The sequence below is a fragment of the Perca flavescens genome, chromosome 24 (genome assembly GCF_004354835.1).
Source record: "Perca flavescens isolate YP-PL-M2 chromosome 24, PFLA_1.0, whole genome shotgun sequence".
NCBI lineage: Eukaryota > Metazoa > Chordata > Actinopteri > Perciformes > Percidae > Perca > Perca flavescens.
Window position 1 is genome coordinate 11069227 of NC_041354.1, and position 18680 is coordinate 11087906.

General features: G+C 39.2%; 2 protein-coding genes and 1 long non-coding RNA gene across 10 annotated transcripts; 1 reads left to right on the plus strand and 2 right to left on the minus strand.

Annotated features, from left to right (window-relative positions):
• Positions 1-6047: 6047 nt before the first annotated feature.
• Positions 6048-9148, minus strand: LOC114551176 (uncharacterized). 2 transcript variants are annotated; one of them, XM_028572328.1, is made up of 7 exons: positions 8867-9148; positions 8338-8450; positions 7353-7459; positions 6917-7237; positions 6587-6710; positions 6436-6472; positions 6048-6330 (listed from the first exon to the last, which is right to left on the minus strand). In XM_028572328.1, the coding sequence occupies exons 3-7, from the start codon at positions 7417-7419 to the stop codon at positions 6259-6261; spliced, it is 621 nt and encodes a 206-aa protein (XP_028428129.1). In that variant the 5' UTR covers positions 7420-7459; positions 8338-8450; positions 8867-9148; the 3' UTR covers positions 6048-6258. The 2 variants fall into 2 exon arrangements, with proteins under 2 accessions (XP_028428129.1, XP_028428128.1); XM_028572327.1 differs by having other exon boundaries at positions 7353-8450.
• A 416-nt stretch (positions 9149-9564) lies between these two features.
• LOC114550910 (uncharacterized) lies at positions 9565-16026 on the minus strand. Of its 2 annotated transcripts, XR_003691788.1 has the most exons (9): positions 15829-16026; positions 14905-14958; positions 14220-14258; positions 13294-13393; positions 12479-12532; positions 11367-11452; positions 11156-11246; positions 10079-10160; positions 9565-9943 (listed from the first exon to the last, which is right to left on the minus strand). It is a non-coding gene; the product is annotated as an uncharacterized LOC114550910 (long non-coding RNA). The 2 variants fall into 2 exon arrangements; XR_003691789.1 differs by lacking the exon at positions 12479-12532 and having other exon boundaries at positions 15829-16025.
• On the plus strand, positions 15341-18471 carry gemin8 (gem (nuclear organelle) associated protein 8). Of its 6 annotated transcripts, XR_003691787.1 has the most exons (5): positions 15341-15435; positions 15720-15799; positions 16836-17172; positions 17346-17663; positions 18200-18471. XR_003691787.1 is itself a non-coding variant. In XM_028571884.1 (4 exons), exons 2-4 carry the CDS (start codon positions 15797-15799, stop codon positions 17606-17608), a joined length of 603 nt encoding a protein of 200 aa, XP_028427685.1. In that variant the 5' UTR covers positions 15341-15435; positions 15720-15796; the 3' UTR covers positions 17609-18190. The 6 variants fall into 6 exon arrangements, 5 of the variants coding, with proteins under 5 accessions (XP_028427685.1, XP_028427689.1, XP_028427686.1 ...); XM_028571884.1 differs by lacking the exon at positions 18200-18471 and having other exon boundaries at positions 17346-18190; XM_028571888.1 differs by lacking the exon at positions 18200-18471 and having other exon boundaries at positions 16839-17172; positions 17346-18190.
• The last annotated feature ends 209 nt before the right edge of the window (positions 18472-18680 follow it).

Genomic DNA, 18680 nt, shown 5'->3' on the forward strand with positions numbered 1-18680 from the left:
CAGCACTTCTGATTGTCTTCTGTCGGACAAACAGAAACAACTCATTACAAATTGTTTATTCACATCTCCTTAACTAAAATAGTTTTATTCCCCATCATAACTTCAGTATATGTAGGCTATATTAATGTCTTACCTGTGGTGATTTCTTCTGTGGATCCATCCGAGGATAACTCCAGTTATCATGATGAATATAATTACACCAATAATTACAGCATTGAGGAAAGGCATGTCCGTAGAACTGCCGGCATCTTCATCCACTTAAATATAAAGAAAAAAAGTTCTTTAAAAGGTCATTAAGATACTACCATCTGTTGTCCACAGTATCAGGTTGTATTACTGGCCTATTATATTGTTAGAATTAAACACATCATCATGGTTTTGTTGTACTACACTTCTATTTTCCCCGTCAAATAAAGCACACAATGGAAAATAACCAGAGAAACGCGTACAGTTTGAAACACAAAAGCAAGACAATAAATCAAACACTTACCTTCCACAGTGATATTAAGATGGAGAATATCCGTTCCACCAGAATGTGTACACTCACAGGTGTGATTTCCACTATCCCCTGGTGTCAAACCAGACAGGTGGAGAAATACAGTCTGATTCACCATCATAATAGTGAATCTGGAGTCACATTTGTTCTCAAAGTCCTGTCCATATCGATACACCAGACGACACTCTTCTCCGCCGCTCGTCTCATTTCTGATCTTACACACTACAAGGACGATGGGACTCAGTGTTGTATTGGTGCATATCGGAGTAACATCTGGTTTGCTACCGATGGTTTTCTGCAGTTGCTTCCCAGTCTCTGCAAACAATTAAAATCAAAAAGTTAATGTAGTATGAAATAGATTCAAAGAGTAAGCACGTGCTATATTTATGCATTTGTCAAATGAAAGCTATAGTAGTTCCTTTACCATACCTTTGGTGTCGAAGACATACAAAGTTAGCTGCAGGAGCAGAACTAACCATATTTTCCATCTACCCATTACTGGTGCAACTGCTGCTGGCAGGGTACAGTATGATGTACTGTAAAGGAGGAGGACACACTGACAGCTTTGTACTGTGGCCATCTAAACCTCAAACTCTGAGCTCTCTCAGAGGTACGAGGTGATGTGAGGTCCTCTAAAAAGGAAGTTCAACACGTGAACGCTTTTGCTTTCATGTTAGGATACTCTAGAAAGTCAATGTTTGGGAGAAAGTAGCATTGATCTAAATAAGTTTCCTTGCATGCACAACCATAATCACAGGTCTTCACTTTAATGAGGCAATGAGAAGATTATATTATTATTAATCAGGCAAAGACATAGGAAGTAGAGCACCTGTAGTAAATACATGTGCTACTTCTTTGTGATGAACCCATAATAAGAAGTGCCATCCACTACATTTGCTAAACAAGTTCAAGAAAAGAAATATCAGGTGCAAGCAAGTGAAAGTGCCCCCCCCCTCCCTCGCTCCAGGACTTGTACACATGTAGGACCAGGAAGTGGCCAGAGAACATCACCAAAAACCCACACACGCTTTAAGCTCCTCCCCTCTGGTGGGCGCTACAGATCCCTGCACACAAAAACAACCAGACACAAGAACAGCTTCTTTCCCACTGCCATCACTCTACTAAACACTTTGGCCACTCACCCACTTCCCTACACATTACATGCTGATCATTCCAATATGCATCTTGCACACTACTTTTCACTATTATTTTTTGCACTTTACATCCCATGTGTACTTGTGCCTATATGTATATTGTTGTCTCTATTGTACAGTATGTTACTACTACGTGTCTATTTTTTGAATGTATAGAGAGTTAACACCTACCGAAGTCAAATTCCTTGTGTATGTAAGTATACTTGGCCAATAAATCTGATTATGATACTGAAATGAAGACACAACAACCTGTAATCTAGGTTTTGTGACTGTAAGTATTACAAGCTTTGGGGATCTTTCATCTTCAGTTAGCAATTTAGCAACAGTTATAATGACTGAATGTTTTTTTTATTTTTTATTCCTGTATAATCAACATTATACAAGTCACGGCCAAAGGATCTCAAACTTTTCTGTGTGTAGTTTTTTTTTGACATGATTGTGATCATCAGAAAGGCCTCAACTCAAAGCAAGGTGTGTGCGTTAGAAAATAAAATAGTCCTACAAGAGGAGTTATATTTTGAAAACTTTATTGCATTTACTTGTTGACCACTGCAATGGTTTGATACAGAACATCTATGAACAAATTACAAGCGACCAGCGACAACTTAAAATAATTAGGGGTGTTGAGGATAAATATTGTCAGAAAAAAACCTATTCCTTTGATGGGTGATGCATGCATTAATAATCCAGCATCTTGAAGAAAATGATTATCTTTTAGTAAAGAAACAGGACGCCGTCAAAATATTGCATAAGATCTTCACATCAAAATGTATTAATGGCAAAGGACCTTTTTTATTAGATGTACTTCCTAACCACCTATCTACCATAAGTCTTATATACTGCATGTTTTATTAATGGTTGCAAGAAATGATCACTATTAACAGGATGAAGCCTAACCCCCCTAACTAAAGAAAGTAGCCCATGTCTACATGATGGAATTCAAGACTATCTAGCTACAGCTAAGGCTATGTTTAGACGGAAACGATCCGAAGAGAAAATGCAGAGTGGCGTTGCGTTATCACTTTTTATTCTGCGTTTAGACGAGCGTTTTGGGGGGGAAATCTGCGTGTCTATGGTGACGCAAAAGTGTGTGAAATTCGATGTGGTGTGCACACCAGACGGCTAGGTGGTAGTGTTAAGCACTGCCACGCAACATCACCAAGTCCACGCGCAACAGGGCGTGGACTGGGAGTCCTGCCAGTCAAAATATATAGACATATGGACCCAATTTCTTCAGCAGTATCCTGTACCTGAAGGGACGTCATAACCACACGAGAAAGACAATATCTGTAGAAGTCAGATATCAAAGCTAAAAGCCATCCGGACCAAGGATAAGCAGACTGCGGATACCCAACGGCGGAGTGGTCATGGGCGAGTAATCATTCTATAATTTGATTTATTTTAACGAAATATGGCGTGGGTCACCAACACCCTCAACAATCAAGGCTGGTGTTGAAAGTGCATTTAAGATTTCCACTCTGGAGGGTGGTTTCACTTTGTTGCCCCCAAAAACGCCGTCGCCATCTAAACGAAAGGCACATCTGATAAAATATTTTTGTCGTTTTCACCCGCGAGCGTTGTCGTGTAAACAGGGCCTAAAAGTACCTATTTTCACCAGAAGGTGGCCACCAGTTATTGACTGTCTTGGTTGTAAAACCTAATTTGTTTTTTATTCATCAGTATCATCATTATTCTATCTATTAATCACTAACTCTACGCAGACTTTTTATAGAGAAAGCAATATATAACATGGTGCTCTACCACTGTAAAACATTTCACCGTAAAGTTACAGTAATATACTGGCAGGAGCTTCGCCAGTAAACTACTGTTTATTTACAGCAAGCATACAGTTTTTAAATTTGAAGGTATTTTACTGTAAATAGATAGTTTATTACTGTATTATTTGAATGTACAGTAATATACTGGCTGCAGTGTAATTCCCACCTTTTCCTTTATTTTCCCAAGATGCATTGGTATTAACAGTAAATACCTGTAATCTGTAACGTGCTGTAATATTATTTTCTGCCAGAATGCATTGCCATTTACAGTATGATCCTGTATAACAATATAACAGTAAGATCCTGTAAGATTTTAGCAGTAGATTTACGTCAAAGGTTTACAGTGACAGTGTTGTTTCTATAGGATAAATGAAGCCCAGTCTCAAGATGTTTTTTTTCTTCTTTCTTTTGTTATGTTAATTGCTTGTAATTGTGTATTAAAAGGCAATAAAAAAGTATCAATTTGAATTCTTCAAAGAACTCATTATTGTATGCTTTTATTAAATTTAGCCACAGTATGAGGGAAAAATAGAATATCTGTTTACCTTCCACGGTGATGTTCAGATGGAGGATGTAGGTTTCACCAGGATATGTACACTCACAGGTGTGGTTCCCACTGTCCACTGGTGTTAACCTGGTCAGGTGGAGAAATACAGTCTGATTCACCATCATAAGAGTGAATCTGGAGTCACATTGGTTCTCAAAGTCCTGTCCATATCGATACAGCAGACGACACTCTTCTCCCCCGCTCATCTCTGTTCTGATCTTACACACTATAAGTGTGATGGGACTCAGTGTTGTATTGGTGCATATCGGAGTAACATCTGGTTCTCTCCCGATGGTTTTCACAAGAGTCACTGCAAAAAAAACAAAGTTAGGAAACTTATTAAAGGCTACACATTATTCTAGCAAACTGCAAAACTAGCTGAATAGCATGCATTGCATGTTATTAAAATCTCCCGTACATACCTTCAGAGTCAAAACCCAAACACAGTGGCAGGAGCAGAACATAACACAGTGTCAACTGACCCATGATGAGAGAGAGGTCTGAGTAACAGTGTTGCAGTCGGGAAACTATACTGAAGAGAAGGGGGTGGGGGGGGACAAGACTACACAGACCTCAAACTACCTAAAATATCTTTAAAGCACATGAGCTGATGAAGTGTCCTAGAAAGACTTTGAAGTTAAGACACAAGTTTGTTTGAGCTTAGGTAACATTTTGATAAAGAAATGCTACATATGCTCTCCATAATTACCACAATAGCATTATAGCCAACAAACATTGCACAGATCACATACTATAACTTAACACATGGTGATTGACATTGACTATATTTAATTTGAAAAGGTTTTGCAGCAAAAGTATTTTTTTATTTTTGGTTAATTATTACAGAATAAATGATAAATTCACAATACAGTATTTTTTTCCATTAATATACAGTACAGTTATAACAATGATCCTTGGGAAAATGACCTCAATTAGCAACTTTATCTTATAATATACAACAGTGATACATGTATGAATAATTATGAGAATAAAAAAAAAGGTCTCAACTTCTTCGTTGAGGATTCTGTACATGATTTATGACAATGAATGTGTGTTAAAAAATGAAAAGGTAACTTAACATGCCCTAATAATCTTGCAACATCCAACCAGAGGGCAGCTTTACAGCACGGTGTTAAATTACTCTTTAAATTGATCCTACAAGAGGAATAAGACTCATTTGTCTTTACCAAAAATCAATCAACAAATTATAGCGTTTTTTAAAAACATGTTTGAATGTTGTTTTGTTAACATCTACATGTATAAATCAAGAGAAAGTATTGTACTACAATAAAAGAAATTTATAAATAGCTTCTTCTCTGAACATACTAAAGCCAGTTTTCTCCTTTGAAATTTCCATTCCGACGTCGGTTTTTGTTTCGGTCCCCTCTACAGGACCTAAAAATCCTCGGCATCTTTCTAAACAGTCGCATGACCAGAGACGTGATAAAACACGGGTAAATATCGGAGGTGCATTTGAAAGATGGAGACAGCTTAGAGACCAAAAGGGACAAAACTTAACGGATGCTAAAAATGTCCTCCTGAAAAGGTAAGCACTGAGCTTCACTAATTTATCCTGGCTAATAGTAGGGAATGGCAAGATAAACTTAGACAACATTATTATCTTTATGGAAGAAATGGTATATGTTTATTTAGTTTTTATTGTTTATGGGGTAAGGCCAGCACTCACTGAACCCCAACTGCAAAGTGTGTATTTTAAGACCAGGGGACTTTTATATCGAGCTGCTTTGGCCAACACCTACAGTATATATACACTGATATCATGGGATGTTGGGTTTAGTGTTAGTCAAGCCTGGGGTACAAGGGGCCGGGGGGAGCAGCTGTCTCCATTATTCTGAATATGGACTACAGTGCACCATTTTAAACCTCTACCTGTCAGTATTACATATTACTCTCTTAAATAAAACTTATATTGAAATATTTAATTGTTATGGCTTTGCAGGTATTTGACAAACAGAATACCAAAACAAGTTGCAACTTTATTTTAAAAACAAATTTATTGGATACTTTACAATAATAAAATTAAATAGTATAATGCACCCAATGTGCTCCTTTTAAAACATTAAACTTACAATAAGATTAATAGAAAACAGGTGAGCTTGATCAGTTTTAGAATGAAATGCAAAAAAGTAAGTTAGTGCCCTGGACAGCAGACCCTGCTTTACTTGCAATTCAGTCAGATACACGCATCACATCAGAGTACATATTGTAGAATTAAAACTCTTCAAAAGCATCTTTCAATTTGTATCAGGTAAACACAGTCAATTATATCACAGTTGAGTAAAGCTCGTTCTCTTTCTGTATGTAGGTAATGTACGGCTCAATGTCTTCTGGCTCCTGCAGCAGCAGCACACAAAACAGATTAAAAAATATTAAAATGAAGTAAAATGAATAGCAGATAACAGCAGATAACAAGTAGGTACAACATTTAATGTGCAGTACCGTGTTTGCATCACTTGTCAGCACTTCTGATTGTCTTCTGTCGGACAAACAGAAACAACTCATTACAAATTGTTTATTCACATCTCCTTTACTAAAATAGTTTTATTCCCCATCATAACTTCAGTATATGTAGGCTATATTAATGTCTTACCTGTGGTGATTTTTTCCGTGGATCCATCCGAGGACAACTCCAGTTATTATGATGAATATAATTACACCAATAATTACAGCATTGAGGAAAGGCATGTCCGTAGAACTGCTGGCATCTTCATCCCCTTACATATTGTAAAGAAAAAAAAAGTCCTTGTCAGAAAAGGAGCAGACATTAAGATACTACCATCTGTTGTCCACAGTATCAGGTTTGTATTACTGGCCTATTATATTGTTAGAATTAAACACATCATCATTGTTTTCTTGTACTACACTTTTATTTAGCCCGTCAAATAAAGCACACTGGAAAATAACCAGAGAAAACACTTACCTTCCACAGTGATATTAAGATGGAGAATATCCGTTCCACCAGAATGTGTACACTCACAGGTGTGATTTCCACTATCCCCTGGTGTCAAACCAGACAGGTGGAGAAATACAGTCTGATTCACCATCATAATAGTGAATCTGGAGTCACATTTGTTCTCAAAGTCCTGTCCATATCGATACAGCAGACGACACTCTTCTCCGCCGCTCGTCTCATTTCTGATCTTACACACTATAAGGACGATGGGACTCAGTGTTGTATTGGTGCATATCGGAGTAACATCTGGTTTGCTCCCGATGGTTTTCTGCAGTTGCTTCCCAGTCTCTGCAAACAATTCAAATCAAAAAGTCAATGTAGTATGAAATAAGATTCAATGAGTAAGCATGTGCTATATTTATGCATTTGTCAAATGAAAGCTATAGTAGTTCCTTTACCATACCTTTGGTGTTGAAGACATACAAAGTTAGCTGCAGGAGCAGAACTAACCATATTTTCCATCTACCCATTACTGGTGCAACTGCTGCTGGCAGGGTACACTATGATGTACTGTAAAGGAGGAGGACACACTGACACGTTTGTACTGTGGCCATCTAAACCTCAAACTCTGAGCTCTCTCAGAGGTACGAGGTGATGTGAGGTCCTCTAAAAAGGAAGTGCAACACGTGAACGCTTTTGCTTTCATGTTAGGATACTCTAGAAAGTCAATGTTTGGGAGAAAGTAGCATTGATCTAAATAATTTTCACTGGATGCACAACCCCAATCACAGGTATTTACTTTGATGAGGCAATGAGAAGATTATATTATTATTAATCAGGCAAAGACATAGGAAGTAGAGCACCTAAATACATGTGCTACTTCTTGAACCCACAACAAGAAGTTCCTTCCACTACATCTGCTAAACAAGTTCAAGAAAAGAAATACCAGGTATATGTTGTATTCAACCTGCGAGAATCTCACATAAGGCTCTTTAATCTCTTCTGAACAACTTACTTACAGCAATTGAGATGGACAACAAGTGTTCCTCCATCATATGAACACTCACAGGTATAATGTGTAAGTACATAATTTCATGAATTCATTTTCAAAAACCTTTTCTTTGTTAAATCTTTGTCAGCTTAATGCCTGAAACATATATAAATGTAGAAGTGCATACAAAGATTGAGGTACTCACTAAATTGAAAGGTTTAAAAGAAAAGAATACATTGCTCACCAAAGAGCCGGGGGGGTTTCACATAGAGAGAGAAGCAACTACACTTCATCTAGCAACAGTAGAATGGAAATTAAGGTTACTCCTTGCTGCAAATTTGTATCCTTAATTATCTTTGCACTCTTTTACTTCATACTGGAGCTGTAGGTAGTAGTTTATGTTGAGAAAAGCACAGTAATAAAGATATGCATTTTGTTGTAAAGTGCGATGTTTCACCTGCAATAATTCTTTCTCAGGATAAGCCCAAGGACAAATCCGGTTGCAATGATAAATGCGCCAGCACTACCAATCACAGTGGTAGAAATGAGCGCTGATAGCTTCTTCTTCTCCTAAAAGATGAAGACAAAAACTCCACATCATTTTAGATCACATCAATATTTAGCAATAAATACAGTAAATGCATTTACTGTTCCCTATAATATCTCATCTAAAATGTATAACGTTACACCTACACACATTATTAAGCTATGAAAATACCATATATTACCACAAGTTTATACCCATTATAAACATTACTACCGGTAATAATTGTGATATGAGTGCCAGCTCTGATTTCTTCAACAACAGTGTAGGAGACAACTAGAAGATCTCAAAAGCAAGACATTATTAAACGTATTAAACACATCATTATTTTGTTGTACTACACTTTTATTTAGCCCGTCAAATAAAGAACACACTGGAAAATAACCAGAGAAATGCATAAAGTTTGAAATGCAAAAGACAAGACAATAAATCAAACGCTTACCTTCCACAGTGATATGGATGTGAACACTCACAGGTGTGGCTCCCACTATCCACTGGTGTCAAACCGGTCAGGTGGAGTAATATAGTCCGATTTTCTTCCATAAGTGGGAATCTGGAGTCACATTCGTGCCCGACACCTTTCTCCCCCCAGCTGGTCTCTGTTCTGATCTTACACACTAGAAGTGCGATGGGACTCAGTGTTGCACTGATGCATATCAGAGTAAAATCTAGTTCTCTCCCGATAGGTTTCACAAACACAAAAGTCACTGCAATTATAGGAGGTGATGGTGAAGTGAAGTGCAACAAGACTGCATCTACTTTCCAGTTCAGACTCTTTTGGGGATCTCTAACAATGGTTCCAAATGAAAAGTATTCATTTCTGCTAAAGCATCATTCTTAAAGAAATAAACCCAACCATAGTATTATAGAGCATGTACAGGAAGCCAAACTTACCAACTCTTTGATTCTTCCCCCCCCCCACCTTGAAGCAGGGGTCCAAAAAACAACAACTGGATGTCCAATTTAAGCACTTCAACGTGTTTCAACAACTCGTTTGAGGACGCCCAATGAATCCAAATTGGTTTGAAGGAAGACTTGACACTGATCAAAAATTACAAATATTACATGTGATATGAGACCAGACAGCGATGCAATGTCCGGAAGTTATTTTCCCGGCTTATGGAATTTATGAACGGGATGGATAGATGAGAAAGACTTTATTGTCCCCAGGAGGGAAATTAGTTTCCACGGTGTGCGTGCATTATCTATGCCTCTGGAGTATAGCTGCATCCATATACAGTTGACCCATATAAACATCACAATGTAAAAAGATGTCAACTTCCAGGAGTCCAGAATTTATGTTGCAGGTCAAACACAAACACACACACACACAGACTTTCCTGCCTCAGTTTTTAGCCGTGATCCAGCGGTTAAAATAGCTAGCTGAATAGTGGATGTACAGAGTGAAGCCCCACAAAGCTGTCCAGACCATGGCCAGGACCATAACAACCTTCAGGGTCCACAGGCTGCGCTCCAACTTCTGCTCCAGGCGACTGCTGCTGGCCATCACCTGCAGGAGCTGAGGGCGGCAGACAGCACGTGGACTTAAATCAATGACAACAGAAGCTACAGTCAGAGAAGTTATTTAAAGCATTAATGGGCTGTTGCTATGTATAGCCATAACAATAAAGCCGGTACCGAGCACACAACTAACCGTTGCGTGAATCCTTTGGTGGTCGCTGCTGGCCGTCAGTCTGAGGACGGGCTTCACATCCTGCAGGACCTGACACTTGAGTCTGAAAAGAAAGAAAGAAAGAAAGAAAGAAAGAAAGAAAGAAAGAAAGAAAGAGATCAATCAAACTTTATTCATAGAGCACTTTTAACCATTGTGTTGTCTTCCTGTCGACCGTGCAACTTTTACATTTTTCTGGGTCAAAATGTACTTCTTTTTTTCTCAACCTTGTGGTTGTCTTTTGACACTTCTGTCGCTTTTCCCCAAAGTTTTTTTTGTCACTTCTTACCGATGTTTTTGTCAATTTTTTTTCCTACACTTTATTTGACGTTTTTGAAGCTATTTCTGACATTTTTGTCACTCTCTTATTTTTTTTTTTTTTTTTTTTTTTAAAAACACCCAAATACAATTAAAAGTATTGAACTGATCTTTTATTTTACTTGTGAAGAGTAACGGTTGTATGGAACCATCCACGTTATTTTTGACAATTTGGTTGAAAAAACAAAAAAATTTCTGATATGGAAACATTTTGAATATGGGTCAAATTTGACCCGAGGACAACAGGAGGGTTAAACAACCTAAGTTGACCAAAGTGCTGTACAGAACAATAAATAAAAGACATAAAATACATAACTCATACAGGCATAAAATAAAAAAACAAAAACTAAGAGACATAAAAAAAGAGAAAACAGCTATACAATAAAAAACATAAAATCCAAATGTCAACATCAGGTGTCAAAGGACCAAAGGAAAGAGGTGGGTTTAAGAAGAGAGAGATTTAAAAACAGAGGCCTGTCTAATGGGCAGAGGCAGATCATTCAGTTTAGGAGATGAATTTGTTCATGCCTTTGTGGTTATCTTTAAAAAAAAATAAACAAAAAAAGAAAAAAAAAACATGCTTATGAACATTACTGACAATTTCAAGATTGTGTGTCTTTGTTAGACAGGACTAAACACATTTTTTTTTTTTTTTTTTTTACACACAGAATACATGCACAATTGCTATTACAAATAAAATGTAATATTGTGCCATTTTTAAAGAGTTCTCATGAGTCTGACCTTTGCACTGGGGAGATCTCGTCCCAGAACAGGACTAGGTCCTGGTTGCCATCAGTGGTACTGGGCTCCATTTCAGCAGATGACTCAATGGCTTTAAATCAACGACGCACACATCAATAATGAGCAGTAAATATGAAAAGGATTATCAACTCATTCAAAAAGGTGAATGTTGCTGGGCACGGCTGAGTGACAGAACACGGTCCAGACCTACCTTCACACAGGAACACGATGGTTTCCACGGAGCTCCCAGCTGCTGTTGCCGGGTGCCTCGTATTACTCTGAAGCTGAGGCTCTCACCTGAGACCACACACACACACACACACACCACAGCATTCTTAAGCACCAAATGGACTTTGTTACTGGAATACAGAGGAATCAGATTAGATTTCCTCTACAGTCTCTCTCCTACAGCATTGTGTTAAATAATTTAATCAAGTGGTACCCCACCCATAACCCCATTGGTTTTTTTTTCAAAGCTCCTTACCTGTGTAAACCACCATCTAATCTACTAAATGTCCAAATATCAGCATCACTATTTCATTTCAATTCACACTTCCATACACATAGCTTTAAAACTTTGTTTGAATATTATGTTTTTAATTCATTAATTTAATGTAATTATCGTTGCTTTCCTTTTTTTATGCATTTTCATTCACAAAATTCACATTTTATTAATTGATTATTTAGTGTGTCCATACCATGTCTTTTTTTAAACACATATACATACACATACATATATATTAGTTTATATGAAAAGAGGCATGATGTTTGGTTATTTTTTTTAAATGAATGCTTCACGATAAAAGCATTTAATACTCATGTTGTTTGACTCTCCCATGTTGGGCAAAGCAAGTTAAGTAAATAAAAATGTGTGCTTTTTTTTGTACCATATACAAATAAATTGCCACCGGAACGCTAAAAACTTGAAATGCAACTTTGTTATAGGTGGTTTGTTCCTCAGCTGGACTGGACACAGACATAGAGACAGAGACAGAGATAGAGCTACACAACCTGAGACACACAGGCAGGCAGACAGATTTAAATAGATTTAGGTTTACAGCAATATGGAACCAAGTAGAACAGGTTATCGAAGACGCAGACCGACACTGACTTTTTTCTCACTGTAGGAGATGATGAGAGTTTCCGGACAGCGGTTTAAATGCTGCTACACGCTGAAGTGAGTGAAGGATGAAACTAGGTCAAGTGTTTCTACGCCGTGGCCACGAGACAAAGCATGAAGATGTGTGACAATCATTGACGGTTTGTGTCATAGTTTTATCTTTGTGCTCAGCTCCGACTGATGAAACGTATTTAATTACTTACTCTATATAAAGCGTGCAGCAAGAAGACACCGGCCACCTACTTTGTTCTCATCACCTGGCACAGAGAAATTAAAATGAAATTAAAATGAATGAAAAATGAAGAGAAATTGGACCTATGTAACACGCAACTACTCTGACAAGAAAAGGAAATTACATAACAGAAACCACAGCTTGAATAACAACTCTTATTTTGATCTCTGGCCTGGGTTTAGTGGCTTTTACTCTTCCCCCCATGGTTTAGACTTTTACAGTTACAAAATCCATGCAAGAAATTAATCTGTAATTATAATACATATGTAATAGTATACATGAAAAGAAAGACAATTATAAACCACACCCACAATGGTTTTTACTCTTGCTTGCTTGTAAATGCTTGTGGTAACCGTGTCAAATAATTAAAAGGATTATACTTTTTGAGCTAAACTTTTAGAAAACAAAAGAGTCAAGTCAAATGTAATACAGATGTGTGACAAAAATCAAATGTATCCTTGCTACACATTGTTATAGGGATTGAATACTGTGGTTTGCGTCGACAGCAGCAACCCTGCATTATCTAGGTCTACCAGCAGGGAGAGTAGTGGACCCATACTGGAACTGTATGACCTATAAATCTCTGTATGATGCTCCTGGTATCAATATATGCATCACTAATCATTGGGACATTTTAAACTACAATGGACATTCCAAAATAGTGTTTGTGCAGGAAATTGGTGAAAGAGCACAAACAGATGACGAGTGGCAATGGTTATAAATACACACCGTGTCCATAAAAGTACACCTAAAGGGGACAGTTATTACGGACTATGTTTGACTCACCTGGGAGAGCCCCGGCTCATATGTGAGGGTGCCGTTTGCGGACTTTAGTTCCGCGTTCAACACGATCATCCACAGCAGAACGGTGGACAAACTGCGCGACCTGGGTGTGAACACAGACACGTGCAAATGGATCAGGGGCTTTCTTAACAGACCAGGCCACAGACTGTCAGGTTAGGGTCCTAATCAGTTCCCCAGTCCTGACGCTCAACGCTGGAGCACCTCAGAGTTGCGTGCCAAGTCCCATCCCGTACATACTGTATGCCTATGACTGCACGCCGACCCACAGCACAAACCGGATCAAGTTTGCAGACGACACGACTGTGGTGAGGCTGATACAGAACGACGACGAGTCTGCCTGCCTACAGGGATGTAGTAAAAGTGAGAGCATCCTCTCTCATGGCATTCTGGTGTGGTTTGCTAGCTGCACAGGGCACCATAAACACACAGCTACCCACCCTAGAAGACATTTACAGGGCTCAATGTTTGCGTCGGGGCAAACAAGCATCACACAGGACTCCTCCCACCCACCCAGCCAATCACCTTTTCACCCTGTTGCAGTCTGGGAAACAATACAGGTCCATGAAGGCCCGCACATCCAGACTTATGAACAGTTTTTACCCATGTGCCATAAAAGAACTGAACACTAACAAATAATGGTGCAATAGCTTTGTCTTTCTGCAAATACAAATGTGCAATATCTGACTTTTTTATTATTGTATTTGTATTTCTATTCCATTTATCATTGTGACCAAATACATGACGTGGGTAACTTTAATATAACAGTTACCAATACATGTAGTCTAACAAAAAAAAGGTTTATTTTAAATATGTGAATGAAATTACCAATATTGTAACCTGGTTGACACAAAAATCAACATAACAGCCAAATACAATACTGCAATTAAAATTATAATATTAATACTTACCTCTCATATTCCATGGGATTTTATAAACCTTTAGTTTAGCTGTAAAGAAAAGAAGAAAGGACAACCGTACTCATTTAAGGTCATTTTATACCTGGAAAGTTGTGAAATGCATAATGTAATATAGCATGCATTATCCACAATGCACTGGGTAACACTTATACACGGACTACTACTACTTATACTAATACATGATATACTTCAGAAAATGCATGTTCTGGAAAAGAGAAAAATACTTATTGTGTTAACTCATCCATTCTAACATCAAAAGGAGGAAATGTGTTTTGAAAAAGGCACATCTGTCTTTTTGCATTTCCTCTGAAAGCTTTGAAGCCTCAAGCCAAAGCGTGACCCAGATATACAGTCAAACTATGTTTCACAGCACTCAAAAACACTCCGCCGAAATAATCTTTCTTACACCCCCCTTCCCTGAAATATCACAATGTCCTTGCTCACAACATGTTATATGTATTGGTGGTTATGGTTTTGCAAATGTTCAACCACAGAAATCAAAAGGTTTTGTCTACTGGAATTTCGAACAAAGATGCAAGGCACTAAAAATTAGATAGCCTTTTCAAATCTCAACTTTACCCTGAAAACAACAGTTAAGCTGTTAAGCCAAATTGCATAGGAAAATGAACTAAATTTAGACGCATATAGAGAATGAGATACAAAGATTGAACTTCACCTCTGACTATTTCGGCATGTCATACAAATCCATTTCCACATCCGCAGCTTCACCCTAAAAAAAGAAAAATCAGACAGAAAAAAAAAATTAGACTCAGTTCATTTTGTGCATCAGAGGTAGGCACTTATTACGAACAGTGCTGCATGCTAAAAAATATGGATGAAGAAAGCAAGGCCTATCATTATTAGACACCATCGACTTTTTAAAACTCTTAAAAATGGTCGAATGCAAGATATTTAAACCTATTATAATATTTAAAATTAAAATAAACTGACATTGAAAAAGACAATTACTGAAAGCCAAGGTATTAATCCACTACTCCAATTAGTTTCAACTTTAAACTGCCACAGGTTGCACTCTCAGCCAGTGTACATGGACAGGTGGGTTGGAGGACCTTGCGTGTGTGCACGGTGTCCACTAGGTGGCGCCACGCAGCCAGAATTTAATTTGCTGTGGCTCAAAGGCTGCTGGGAAATTTGGCTTTCAGGAAGCAGCATGAGCCACTAAATAAATAAGTTGCCATCACACCAGGTAAATGTTCCCTAATGAGAGGCGTTCAGCATGTAAATACACTTTACACGTTAACAGGTATTAACTGTATGTCTTGGTCGGTCGATGTTTTTGGTGGTTTGGCGTCCATTTTTGTTTTTTTAACAGCGTAGTTCCCTAACATTCCTCCTGAATTCCTTAAAAGTGAACGCTAGCTTCACGTTAACTTTTGTTTCATAGTCGTATTTTAACTACAGGTCACATTTTAAATTACTCCTTGTTGACTAACGTTGTTTATTATTAATAGTAAGTTGTTTATCTTTCAGAATTAGCAGGTCGGCTGGCGAAATAACGTTAGCGAAGTTGCCAGGAAGATTCCCTCAACCTGCATGCGTCTTCAATCATGGTAAGGCGGCCGAGGAGAAGACCTCTTACCGTTGTTAGCTTGCGTATTACTCCGTAAAGGTGTACACTGGGCATGGTGTTACAGTAACACCCCCCTATTCTAATCCTAAATGACTGCACTGCAACAGATCCTAGTTTACTGAGACCTAACTAAGGATATATGTCAATGCTAAGGACCAGCTGCCCACAGGAAACTCAGGTGTTATGTCCACAGGAAGTGACACATTTCCCCCCCCCTCCTGTTTTTTTTAATTAAAATTGTCAACATGAGTAATGCCATGTGCAGTTTAGTGACATCACGTTAAATGATTTCTGTTTTGTTTTTTTTAACTACAAATTCAGAGACATCAGTGTGCGTCAAAGTGCCCACTGCCCAGCCATCTTATTTTTGTTGAAAGGACTGATGACATGATGACATTATGTTATCATGCCTTTATCGGATCCCTCATATCTTTCTCATTAGTGTCATGGTTTGGGTGTGTTTCAGTTAAGCACGAGAATCGCCTAAATCAAATTTGTAAAATGGTCAGGTAAACTGACTGGTGAGTCCCAGCTGGTACCCCCCACGTCCCTGTATGCTTAACAGCTACAGAGGATAGCTATGGCCATCTTAGAAAATAGCCTGCACCCTTTTGAATAGGGAATTCCAGTATTTCCCCTCTGGACTGAAGCTAATAGTCCCTGGTTGTAGAACTACACGATTTAAAAACAGTCCAGCACCAATCGCTCTGTTAAACAAACAATAGGATTACTTGCACGCAACGCACAAGCACCTTGGTCATGTACTAGCTGTAGAATTTCGGCATATAACTGCACGAGTCAATGTGGTTGTGTACTGTCTGTGTTTTACCCATGCTGTACTGTCTGTTTGATATGTTTTAATGTTTTGTGTGTTGCATGTTATGTGTTGGTCTACAAAGTTGTAAGGCTGTCCTGCCTCTTAGACTGTAAACCTAGTTTACCTACAGGTACCGATAAAGTAGCCTGGACCTAACATGAAAACGAAGCACATAAACTGGTGTGATCTTTCTCATTAGCAGAAGGACATAAGCTCCGTGATGTCCTGGTTCTCCAGCCCCGTGTACAGCCGCTACTGGCAGCACTACCAGCAGGCTATGGCCTGGCACCAGAGGCATGGGCGAGCCTACCGAAAGGCCTTGGAGGCGGCCTACGGCTACAGCCAGGAGGAGCGGTATCCCAGCAGCCACCTGCAGCGCTACGCTGACTGGAACGCAGGAGAGGAAGACGACGGAGAGGACGGGGACGAGGAGAGCGACTCGGACAGCGAGATCGAGTGCGACGTCAGCAACATGGAGATCAGCGAGGAGCTTCGGCAGTACTTCGCCCAGACAGAGAAACACAGAGAGGAGCTGAGTAAGAGAACGTTTGAGGGAAAAGTTCAAGATTGTGACATTCATTGCGCATTTTTTTTGGAGGGCTACAGTCTCCAAACTTCTCCCATCTCCGTCACGTTATCAGTAAATCGGCTTTGCTTAGGGATGCACATTTGGCATCGTATATCACAGTCTGTTTTCTTGTCCTTGCAGAGAAGCAGCAGCAGTTGGAGGCCGAGCAGCACGAGAGCTACGTGCCGGCCGACCAGGACCTGCGCGGCGGCGCCTCCTGGCGAAGTAGCATGGCCCCTCCCTTGGAGCGACCCGGCGAAAGACGCGGGGCTGAGATGAAGAAGCTGTACGGCAGGGACTCCGCCAAGATCCTGGCCATGGAGGCGGCAATGCAGCTCAATTTCGACAGGAACTGTGACCTCAAACAGCCCAAGTACTGGCCTGTTATTCCACTGAAACTGTGACGGCTGCGGGCTGTGAACGCTTTGATTTGGAGGAAATCCCTTCCCTGATCTCTTGGTGAGACAGCAGCTTTGTCGTGTAATGGATTGTGGCTGCTGATGGAGAACTTATGGTGTCGCTTAGCTGAGGGTTACGAGTTATTTTAAGCACGGGAAAAAAAAGTTGCATAAATTAGCCGAGCTTCTGCTTCGACAGACGCGAATGCTACTGACCTGTCAGCGGCCCTGCTCTAAATGAAAACCTATGATTTTTTTTGATTTTTTTTTAATGCTACATATAACGTTGGATTTCTTTGTTGCTTTACACGTTTACAGAAGTTTATTTTTAACTCCGGATCAAGCAAGCAACACTACCGTTTATCCAAGAGACTGCATGGTTTGTACGTGGTCCTTCCAAAGTTGTTTTTGACAGATTTTCGGGACGAAAACTGAAAAGCACCAAGAATAAAAGTGAATGTGCCTGCGTGTAACCTCCTAATGTGTTTCTGTGTAGCCTCTAGCTGGGTGGTGATGCATGCGGCAGGAGCTCTTCTTATGCTTATCAACTTGGTCTAACCACAAAACCATTTCCACCCCCCCCTTTCCTCTGTTCAGATTTAGAAGTGCTCCCGCATCGCTGCATCTGATATTCCACATTTCAACAACCATACACGGAGAGTGATTTAGTTTTTGTCGTTTCTAAACCGTGCCTCTCTGGTTCTGACGTTTCACCGGGTTCAAAGCTGCTCACATGGTTTCTCAGGAGGGTCATTGACTATTCTCTTTTATCTTGTGCTTGCACCACCCAGCACCCCCCTTTTTAGACTGAAGGATGTGTATTTTAATATGATTCTGTTTTCAATAAAGTGTTCCCCGTCTGGATTAAACCTGCTCTGTCTGTGGTGATTTCTTATTCACTTCTCTTTGTAATGGGACTATGGCTCTTAAAGGTCCCATGACATGGTGCTATTTGGATGCTTTTATATAGACATTAGTGGTCTCCTAATACTGTATCTGAAGTCTCTTTTATATAGACCTTAGTGGTCCCCTAATACTGTATCTGAAGTCTCTTTTATATAGACCTTAGTGGTCCCCT

Bases quoted from the DNA above. Each gene is read 5' to 3' on its own strand.
- gemin8 (XM_028571884.1), top strand. The intron at 17,173-17,345 runs GTAAGAGAACGT...TTGTCCTTGCAG, and splicing joins GAAACACAGAGAGGAGCTGA to AGAAGCAGCAGCAGTTGGAG.
- LOC114551176 (XM_028572328.1), bottom strand. From the start codon at position 7,419: ATGGGTAGATGGAAAATATGGTTAGTTCTGCTCCTGCAGCTAACTTTG. The intron at 7,238-7,352 runs GTATGGTAAAGG...AATTGTTTGCAG, and splicing joins GTATGTCTTCAACACCAAAG to AGACTGGGAAGCAACTGCAG. The intron at 6,473-6,586 runs GTAAGACATTAA...TTTGTCCGACAG, and splicing joins CACGGAAAAAATCACCACAG to AAGACAATCAGAAGTGCTGA.